Consider the following 10,853-nt stretch of genomic DNA (forward strand, 5'->3'; position numbering starts at 1 on the left):
CTTTGGAATTCATTTTTCCGTCGATGATAGCAAGCTGTCCAAGCCCTGAGGCAGCAAAGCAGCCCAAAACCATGATGCTCCCTCCACCATAGTTTACAGTTGGGATGAGGTTTTGATGTTGGTGTGCTGTGCTGTGCCATTGTTTTCTCCACAGATAGTGTTGTGTGTTCCTTCCAAACAACTCAATTTTAGTTTCATCTGTCCACAGAATATTTTGCCAGTAGCACTGTGGAATATCCAGGTGCACTTTCGCAAACTTCAGACATGCAGCAATGTTTTTTTTTGGACAGCAGTGGCTTCTTCCGTGGTGTCCTCCCATGAACACCATTCTTGTTTAGTGTTTTACGTATTGTAGACTCGTCAACAGAGATGTTAGCATATTCCAGAGATTTCTGTAAGTCTTCAGCTGACACTCTTAGCATTCTGCGCTGTGCTCTTGCAGTCATTTTTTGCAGGACGGCCACTCCTAGGGAGAGTAGCAGCAGTGCTAAACTTTCTCCATTTATAGACAATTTGTCTTACCATGATGGACTGATGGACTCCAAGGCTTTTAGAGATACTTCTTTAACCCTAGTCATTAGCCTAGGGGTTCACGTACTTTTTACAACCTACACTGTGAATGTTTAAATTATGTATTAAATATAGACAAAAAAATCAATAATTTGTGTTATTAGTTTAAGCACACTGTTTGTGTATTGTTGTGATTTAGATGAAGATCAGATCAAATTTGATGAACAATTTATGCAGAAACCCAGATAATTCCAAAGGGTTCACATACTTTTTCTTTGCCACTGTAAATGGGCTTTAAAATAAGTGGAAAAGATGAGAACAAATAACTAACCAAAACAAAGATAAGAGAACAAATCCTATCGTACACTATGTGTACCAATCAGTCTTTTCATCCATCCGTTCCTCCAGGTTGCAGCGGCTGCAGGCCATCACGTGCGGCACGTCACTGAGCAGCACCAGCCTGCGGCGGGTCCACACCACGCCCAATACCATGACTAACCTGGCCATGCCCGTCCTGCCGGGGCCCAGCGAGTGTCTCATCTGCTCCGAGCTGGCGCTGCTCGTCCTCTTCTGCCCCTGCCAGCACAGCGTCGCCTGCGAAGGTAGATGGCGTGTGTGTCCGTGCAAGAAAGAATGTTGGTGGGGCAGCTGGAGCATTAAGACTAGTCCTGGACTAAAATGTATCCATTGGAAGTGGTTTTAGTCCAGGACTAGGTTTAATCAGTTTCTAAGAAACCGGCCTTTGGCTTTCCCACAAGATCTTGATGTTTGGGATCTGAAGTAACTCCTTGTGCCTCTCCCTAATCTCTCCAGAGTGTGCTCATCGAATGAAGAAATGCATCAAATGCCAGGTCACGATCACCAAGAAAATAAGACAAGGTAATGATACCACAGATGAGTAGAAGCCCTTTCTTGTTTTCTGATGTGTGTCGGTGAAGGGCATTGGTAGTAATTGATAAATAGAAGCTACAACATAAATAGATGTCCTGATAATACTAGTACAGATCACAATACATTTTAGTGGAGTGTGATGTTAAATGGTGAAGTGAATGACATGTATCCCCCTCCTCTCTCTCCAGACCAGACAGAGGTGGACTGCAGCCCGGACTCGGAGCAGCACAACCTGCTGGAGCAGCTACAGTCACGCTACCGCCAGATGGAGGAGCGTATCACCTGCCCCATCTGCATCGACAACCACATCAAGCTGGTCTTTCAGTGCGGCCACGCCTCCTGCATCGACTGCAGCGCCGCCCTCAAGACATGCCCCATCTGCAGGCAGACCATCCGCGAGCGCATTCAGCTCTTTGTCTGACCCAGGCCCCCGTCCTCCGCCTCCTTTCTCCCCCCCCCCCACCCCCCATGAAGTGGCCCAGGGGTGGTCAGCTTGTTGCCCGTTTTCTGCTGGTGTCTGTTAGTCGGTCAGTCTGCGTCTCAGTCCTTTGGGATAAGCCACTTGCTCATCCACCCTGGCTCAGCCGCTGCGCTTTGTTGTGTTCTGTTTCATGAAGTTGCGCCAGGGGTGTAATCATTACGCCGATTCTGTTGCAAAACGTTTTGCCACAGAAACTGTTTACTCAAAACAGAAAAACACAAATTAGAGTTTCTATTGGGCAAATTCAGGTAGGTCCCTCCGTGTTTCGTTCCATTTGCTTTGTTTGCTTCCATTTTGTTCTTAAAGAGTAAACGGTTTCCGTAATGAATACACCCCAGGGTTTCCAGCAGTGTCACATAGCTGGATATGGTCATACTGACTAGATTTAGTTTTTTTTGTTGCCCATTTCTGCATGGGAAAAAATCCATCCACTACCCCTGAAAGGCTCTGCAATGCTTTCTCCGTGGCCCCCAGTAACCAGCAACCACAGCCGGTTACATCAGGAGGAGGTGGTTGTGCCGCAAGCTCCACTCATATTGGTGAACAAGGAGGATGTCCCTACGAACCAGGGAGGATGTCCATCTGAATAGGCCCTCACCTGTGCTGCTCTAAGAGGTCTGTTATTCCCCATTTGATTGCACCCCGTTTGCCTGTCTTACCTCCCCTGTTTACAAGGCTGCAGAGAACAGTCCATCTCCCTGTCTTGAATCCTGTGTATTATGTTTGCTCTCCTTCATATGAAGCTGTTTGTAATAAGTGTTAGTCTCCAGAGGGTGATGGTATAACTAAAGGCTCCTCTGTATAGCCCCTCCCGCTTGCCGTACATACGTAAGAGGAAAATACACACTATATGCATGAGTACATGCATATTCTAAGCTGAAGACTTTGTTGTGGATTTGGTTACATGTGTGGTTTTAAGAGTACCTGTAATTAGTACTGAGTTATTAATGTCTGAAGGTGTTTCTATTTAGCTAAAGTCATATTATTTTTGGTGTTTGATCTGCAAAAAAAGGATTTCTGCTGTAATTTCACCCAAGCCTATGTCCTTCTCTACTCAGGGTCCTGATTCATTGAAACACTTCTAGTATCAAAAGGGTTGTGGAATGTTTTGTTTTTGTCAAACGTTTTTACATTAGAGCCTTCTGACAATTTGTTGTGCATTTACTAAGGGACTTGTAGATATCTGGTAAAACAACAGCTTGGACTGTTTTATAGCAGAATAGACGTGTAGATGAGTTCACTTCAGCCCAACATACCGTTCTTGCTTTTGGTATGAAATGAATGTTGAAATACACCATAATAGAGAGAGGTTTGCGTGTTGCTTTAAAAGAAAGGAAATACTTATTTGTCTGCTGTCGCAGTGGCAGTGCAAGTCATTTTCCTTATACCATCACCCAGATACCTATTGTTCTTTGTAGATTTGTATAAAAAGCATGAACGAAGCCCGTGTCTGTTGTTGTCTGAACCTGAGCGCCTCTGTCCTTCTCCTCAGCGTGTAGCGTAGCGTTGTACTGCCCAGCAAGTGCGTTAGCTGCCCATCCGCTTGCTAGCATCATCACACTCAGCCTCAGACAGGGCTCAGCCAATTGGGTGGTGCAGAAAGGTTTGTCATTGAGTTTAGGTCAACTTTGGACTCTTGCGGACAGAATTACCTTTGATTTCTGGAAGCCTTGGTGTCCTTTGGATAGAGGAAGATAACTCCTCCAATACAGAACAGAAAGGATTATTGGTCAATGGAGGTGGGTAAACTTCTATAAAAGCTGAGCCAGAAAAATGATGTATATTCTTGTTCTTTATTTTGTCACAATGTGGACTTTTGGCAGCCTTTGGACTCTTGTAATGTATTTTTTTCTCAAACAGTAAACATTGAATTAGACATGGCAACAAAAAAAGTGGAACTGTACATCTGTAGTTACGTGTCTCGCATCATATTCAGCCTACTTAGAAGAACCCCCCCCCCCCCCCAGTCTGTTTGGCAAAGCATTTTGGATTGTACATCATCCTTTGTATTTTTTGGTTTGTTTTCCAAAGGGCTTATGTGTTTTAAAAAAATGATCTATTTGATTTTTCTATTGTAAACTTCCATTGACAGGGGTTTGTAGATCCCAGCTTTCGGTAAGCCAATTAAGATGTACATTTTGAATGTTAGAAAAAATGTAATCTGTCTTACTCTGCCTTTTTGTGGAAAGGTTGTAAAGATGTGAGAGAGGGCACAAGCGGGGGAAAGTAAGGTTTACTCTAAGAAGTACTACTACACCAGTGCCAAATCTTTAAAAGGATGTGCACAGGACTGCACAGCCTAGTTCATCTAGATACAATGCTCTAGCCATGATCAATGTTTTGAAATAATTGAATAGCACTATTGTGGCTCCCAATGATGATTTTGTCTCAAACTATCATAGCTATGTACTATTTGGGCAAAAGAGCAAGAGCATATTGTGAGTATGCTGTAGGGTACTAAAAAAGTAGTGCACTACATGGGGAATAGGGTGTCATGAGACTGCACCCATTCCCTCTTTCCCAGCTTCTCAATGACAACTGATATTAAAGAAGAAGAAAGAAAAATTGGAGCCAAAACTTTATAATTTTAATGAATCGAGAGAGTCTTTATGATCATTAAAGATTGGCATCTGGTGTCCTACATTGGGTCATGTGAGTATTCTCTGTACACAGGTAATAATAATTATTTAGGAGAGCCAGGAGGTTTGGAAATGTACTACTAGAGGTTTGCTATGAGAACTACATATACTATTTAAGCAAGAAATGTTACTATTTGTGTGTACAGCACTTGGAGTTCTGATGTTGGCCTTACTGTCCATTCCTCCAACGTTGACGTGTTTGTTCAGTTGTATTCTGTCCGAAAATATTTTGCAATAAATATGGAACTGTTTTATAAGTATTTGGTGTTCGGCGCTTAATCAGTCACTGTCTCCTCCCAACATGTACAGTGCATTCGGAAAGTATTCAGACCTCTTGAATTTTTCAAAAATGTGTAACGTATTTTTCTCAATCTACACACAATACCCCATAAAGAAAAGCAAAAACGTTTTTACATTTTTGCACATTTAAAAAAGAAAAAAAGGAAATCCCATTTACATAAGTATTCAAACCCTTTACCCAGTACTTTGTTGAAGCACCTTTGCCAGCGATTACAGCCTCAAGTCTTCTTGGGTATGATGCTACAATCTTGGCACACCTGTATTTGGGGAGTTTCTCTCAAGCTCTGTCAGGTTGGATGGGGAATGTCGCTGCACAGCTATTTTCAGGTCTCTCCAGAGATGTTCGATCAGGTTGAAGCCCGAGCTCTGGCTGGGCCACTCAAGGACATTCAGAGACTTGTCCCAAAGCCACTCCTGCATTGTCTTGGCTGTGTGCTTAGGGTCGTTGTCCTGTTGGAAGGTTAACCTTTTCCCCAGTCTGTGGTTCTGAGCTCTCTGGAGCAGGTTTTCATCAAGGATCTCTCTCCATCACAGGCTTCATTAGGAAATGCATCAACGGCATTGTCCCCACAGTGAAGCTTCCCCCAATCAAAAGCCCTGGATTAACACAGAGGTTGGTGCTAAAATAAAGGACAGGGCTACCACACACCGGGCTATCAAAGCCAACTCCTAGGCTACTGCTGAGGACACAAACAAGTACAAGAAGTCCCGCTACGACCTCTGGAGAGCCACCAAACAAGCAAAAGGACAATAGGAACCAGGTGGAATCCTATTACACAGGCTCTGACGCCCACAGCATGTGGCGGAGGCTACGTTCTATTACGGATTACAAAGGAAGACCCAGCCATGATCTGCCAAACTATGCCTCACTACCAGATGAATTCAATGCATTTTATGCACGCTTCGACAAAAATAACACCAGGGCCAAGCATGAGGGCCCCCCGAACCAGGGGACTGGGTGATCTCGCTCTTAGAGGCCGGCGTCCACTACATTCCTAAAGAAAATAATGTACTTTTTACTTCATACATTTTCCCTGACACTCAAAAGCACTTGTTACATTTCGAATGCTTAGCAGGACAGGGAAATGGTCCAATTCACACATATCAAGAGAACATGTGTGGTCATCACTACTGCCTCTGATCATAGCCCGGTCGTGGCTTTTTTTATGCGTCAGGTCATTCATCCGCATGAAATGCCTGGATGGAAACGTGGTTTGTGTAGTGTTTTTTTGTTGTTGATGTGACGTCATTGCGTCCAGCCGTTTATATCGACAAAATATTTAAATGAGAACGCACCTATTTTCTATTCAAACGTTCTAAATGGAAAGATAGCTACTGATTGAGATAGGTGGGTAGCCTACTCAGAAATTAAGCGCCGGGCACCTCACCTGTTTCGATCAATCAGAGAAGAAGAAGTAGAGGCCTAACTCGGCGGGAAATATATCTCCCTCCAGCAGGTGGCGTTTTATCGCCCACCGAGCAAGGAGTTTTTAAACGGAGGTCAGTCATTGAGTGTCGAATTTGGTCAACAAAAAATTGAACGGCTTATTTACTACGTGTGGTTTATTTGATTAAATATACGTTTCGTAATGCTTAGGTTATGAGTGTACGGATATAAGTAGGACACGTGACATCCCCGCAACTTTAAGAAAAAAACACTTTATATCCGAGATGGCTATGCACAATCCTGGCATGAGGCTAATAGCATAGCATTTCTCCATTGAATAAAGGCGGTTGACGTCAACAACCCTCAATGAATATTCAATCAACTATTACATAATTGCATGTCCAATCCAAAGAAACGATAGGAGGGAGCTAAGCATCCTGCCATGCCACTTTGTGGACAATGCCTAGCATAGTTCGGACATTGAATCTCATGAGGGACAACTTTAGCATTTAAGCTAATTAGCAACTTCAACAACTTAATACTTTTTTGTTACTTTGCAACAACTTAGCATGTTAGCCAACCCATCCCCTAACCTTAACCCTTTTAGCTAACCCTAACACCTAGCTAACGAGGTGGCTAGCTAGAATTCGTAGACATATACGTTCTGCAAATTCTTAACATATAATACAAAATGGGTGCTGGACATCCACAAATTAGTACATACCATATGATATGGAGTGTATCGGATTTACTTACAGAATAATACGAAATGATCTGAGATCAGGTTGAGATGGCAGCATTGTTGGATTAATTAATGGTGCACAAAAAATATTTAATTTAATGATGGAGCATTTCCTAAATTCCAACGACCCACCTGCAACTAGCCATTGGAGTTGAGACAGCGGTGCCTTCCAAGTCAAAAATTAAGGAAGTATTGCCAAGTAAATATTTGTTAAATTAATTGATGGGTGGCTTATTGCAAATCAACCATTGCAGATCTGCAGTTAGGGGGAAGTCTCCTCAGAGTCAAAGGACCACCTTTCAGGGGATTAATACTGTGGGCTTGCAAACCTGATGATTAGCACCAGGATCTGATTGGGGAGCTGATGTCTTATTCACACCTGAAGCAAAGACTGTACAGTATTAAACTCTGTGCCTGAAATTTTTGGCATTCAACCAAAAGCTGTTCTCTGTGGTGGAAAAATTGGGCTTTGAAAAATGTAAGGACATAGTTCAAATTATTTAAATAATTAATTTTGACAAAACCTGAAGTAAATTTTAAAATAGCAATCGATTAAATATATATTTTTTTACTTATGACCCAATTTCAAACAATGTAATGTGAGGAATAGGAAAAACAAATACAATAGGATGTAATTTGTTAATGAATCCATAACTACTCAAAACATATAGCCTAATGGTAAAATCCTAAAAGGTCACCAACTAGTTCAATTAAAATTAAGCTGAGATCTGGAACATTTAGGGGCATTTCCATGTACTCACATCGCATCAGTTTGTACTGATTTCTGGACTGGATCGATGAACAGTTGAACTCCTATGTCTGAAAATTAAAATGGACAATTCCAATCCGTGACTCCAAAACCTGAATTACAAGGCTACCGTCTCATTTCTGAAAACATAACATTTCTGTTGATCATTTTAACCTCAACCTGAAGAATATATAACATCTATGGTCCTAAAATAAGACATTTAATTTAAATGTAGAGATGAAAAGGTATAGATTTGATGTATTGACATTTTGAACAATTGCATCACCGGTAGCAAAAGGACCCGATGCAACTGTTTCTTCCACGTCTGTCCTCATGAGGCATAGGGACTTCAAACGTCTTCTCTTACTGTGGTCTTATACCAAATGATTCTGAACCCATCTCAGACTTCAACCGATACACAGAACTCTTGTGCAAAATACTGGAACAATTACACATCTGGTTATATCTGTCAGTATTAAAGAAAAATAATTAAACGGTCTGTTTCTCAATGTATAAACTAAACAACACATTAAAGCCTTTGAACTCAAGCTAATCATAAATACAAAGATGTACATCAACTAGGCTATTTTTTTTTTTAAAGCTATAAAAAAAATGTAATCTACAATTGGATTCACAGTAGCGGTAAGCTGCCTTGAGGTGCCAGAATGATCCCAAAGACATAGAAAAGTCCCATCAGGAGGTTGAGCTTAGCTGTCTTTTGGGGGATCTTGGAATAGCACTGGCTGCGGAACTGCCTCTCCAGGGGGAAGGCCATGGGCAGCGTGAGCAGGGGCAGGGCCATGCTGATGGTGTAGTGGGTGGCCAGGATGCAGAAGAGCACGTAAGGGAAAAACAGCAGGAGGTTGAAGAGGATGTAGGACAGCGTGGGCCCGATGAGGATGGCCAGAGTGACGATGCCTGCCTGTTTGTCAGAGTCCATGTCTCTGGTGTTGTTGCTGTGTAGAATGGCCTCCGTGTTGAGGGCCAGGGGGACGGCGTAGACCAAGGGCAGGACTGACAGGTAGCCCACCTGCACGGCGTGGGCAAACATGACTGCCAGAGGGCCAAATGTGATCAGGATCACCACATCCCCCAGGGCCACATACTTAAGACCAATGCCTGAAAACAGGACAAGGAAGATATAAGTATCTGGATATTAGTGTGTGTGTGGTTAGTATTGGTAAAAATATATAAATTAAATGTCAGTACATCTTAAAAAAAAACAGGTTAATGGTTCGCTCACCTCCCGTGTACAGGAAAGAACTTGAGAGCCCTCCAAAATAAATAAGGGCCAGATGTTCCATCCTCAATGTGGAGAGAAAGTAGAGCAGTGTGGCACACAAGCAGCCCAGAGAGTAGAGCAGCGCTCCAAACATGACAACGTCCTGCGGTGCCAGGATCTCATCCACAAGAGTCCTATCATCACTCTTCTTGTGGTCGATCCCTTTGGAAAAGTCATAGTAGGTGTTAACCAGGTTCCCTGCCCCATGCACCACCAGCACAGCTATGGCACACACCATGAGGATGACCAAGTCCACCGAGCCCTCCAGCTTGTAGGCCAGGGCACTGCCCAGCGCCACCGGTGTGAGAGAGGCGCTGAAACTCCACGGCCGCAGGGCCAGCACATAAGCAGCACACTTGTTCCTCATGTCGGACGAAACTCTGGCCATCCCTGACCTTTGCTGGTCAGAGGTGTGGTTCCGCACAATGTCATTCAAACCAGAATGCCTTGTCTCATGTCCATTCGATCCAGCCAAAACAAATGTCTCCGCGCGGCTTGTTTTCTGCCCCACAGCCATACCGCTGCCAAGGTCCACAGTAGTGCCAGCAACAATCATAAATAAATGGATAGTAAACCTGAAACGGAGTTAGAGGTCACACATATAACTTATAACTTAAGTGCAACAGAATCAAGGCTCTGAAATTAATTTTAAAACAGTAAGAATCAGTTATTATATTGTCCATCATTGAAGGTTTCCAAGAGCATGCAACAGGAAAAATAAATTGTTGTTGAGCAGGATTAAAGCTCGCTACTACATGCTAGGACGAGGCAACAAGTCTGTTTAATTTCCAGTACTTCCATCCTGACTAACAGTAGCTAGAAATATGTTAGCTGGACCAGCTGTATTTCAATGCACAATCTTGTAAATTGTACAAAAACACCTGTTGGATGGCCACATTGCTTGCTTCCTACAACCTCGTAAAATGTGCCTTCAGAGCATTGCACTAGGGGGCTGGATAGTCAACTAACTAGCTACAGAGATTAAAGCTAAAAGCAAACTAGCCAGTGTGCTAATTAGCTAGCTAACCAATAGCCAGGGAGAAATGAAATGTTCGACACCGGATATTACCTGTTTTATGTATCCTTTCTCTCATAAACTATTTCACACCATGTAACAACATCTTTCTGTGACCGCTACATAACTACAGGGCTGACCCTGCTCCGTTGGCAAGCCTGCTACGTGTCAATTTTGAGGATATTTCACTGGCTGATCACAGTTAACCCCGACGGACGCCATTTTGTCCAACCAAAGTGCAGTATAAATAGGCACCGTTGGAAACGCATTCCAATGTCATCTGAGTTCCGCGTCTTGTGACGCTGACATGTCCAATACCCCTTTCACAAGATGAATTAAAATATATATTTCTCAAAATATTTTTTATAAAAAGTATCGCTCATTATCACACTCGCACCAACTCATATATTACAAATACTAAGGCAGGAATTACATTATTGGTTCTTTGGTGGTGGGTCAAAACAGCTCCGTGAAAAATTTGCCATAGGGTAGAGACAGATCTAGGGTCAGTTCGATCTCTCCCTATCCCACCCGAATTTGTTAAAGAGCGAACTCAGACCAGCATGGGTAAATATTATACCCACTCAACTACACGTCTCCAAAAACATTTGTATGTACATGTTTGTTTCAATAGTTTTCGAACGTTGCCGACTACGAATGCACACCAGACTCAAATAGCGTGTTTTGGCCCTTCACACACGCACTTATTTGATGTAAACTAGGATACAACCTTTGCGGTTTACACAGTTCTGCAGAATGTATGCTTATCATCATAGCTCACCATCTATTTGATGCAGGTAACTACAACTAGCCTACTACAATGAAAATAGCATTTGAAAAATATGTTTTACTTACATT

At 42.8% G+C, this 10,853-nt stretch overlaps 2 protein-coding genes across 5 annotated transcripts in view; one reads left to right on the forward strand and one right to left on the reverse strand.

The window, feature by feature from the left end:
* The window catches only part of LOC139416579 (E3 ubiquitin-protein ligase MIB2-like), a 91,754-nt gene extending 86,975 nt beyond the window's left edge, over positions 1 to 4,779 (forward strand). For all 4 annotated transcript variants that reach the window (XM_071165410.1, XM_071165411.1, XM_071165408.1 and 1 more), the window contains 3 exons: positions 919 to 1,112; positions 1,324 to 1,389; positions 1,590 to 4,779. In XM_071165410.1, the coding sequence (XP_071021511.1) occupies positions 919 to 1,112; positions 1,324 to 1,389; positions 1,590 to 1,822 (493 nt within the window). In that variant the 3' untranslated portion in view covers positions 1,823 to 4,779. The remainder of the gene's footprint in view (positions 1 to 918; positions 1,113 to 1,323; positions 1,390 to 1,589) is intronic.
* Positions 4,780 to 7,938: 3,159 nt separating this feature from the next.
* On the reverse strand, positions 7,939 to 10,235 carry LOC139416580 (ubiA prenyltransferase domain-containing protein 1-like). Its single transcript, XM_071165413.1, has 3 exons — positions 10,050 to 10,235; positions 8,942 to 9,555; positions 7,939 to 8,817 (listed from the first exon to the last, which is right to left on the reverse strand). The coding sequence occupies exons 2-3, from the start codon at positions 9,534 to 9,536 to the stop codon at positions 8,330 to 8,332; spliced, it is 1,083 nt and encodes a 360-aa protein (XP_071021514.1). The 5' UTR covers positions 9,537 to 9,555; positions 10,050 to 10,235; the 3' UTR covers positions 7,939 to 8,329.
* Between the last annotated feature and the right edge of the window lie 618 nt (positions 10,236 to 10,853).

This window comes from Oncorhynchus clarkii, chromosome 9 (assembly GCF_045791955.1).
Source record: "Oncorhynchus clarkii lewisi isolate Uvic-CL-2024 chromosome 9, UVic_Ocla_1.0, whole genome shotgun sequence".
Taxonomy (NCBI): Eukaryota; Metazoa; Chordata; class Actinopteri; order Salmoniformes; family Salmonidae; genus Oncorhynchus; species Oncorhynchus clarkii.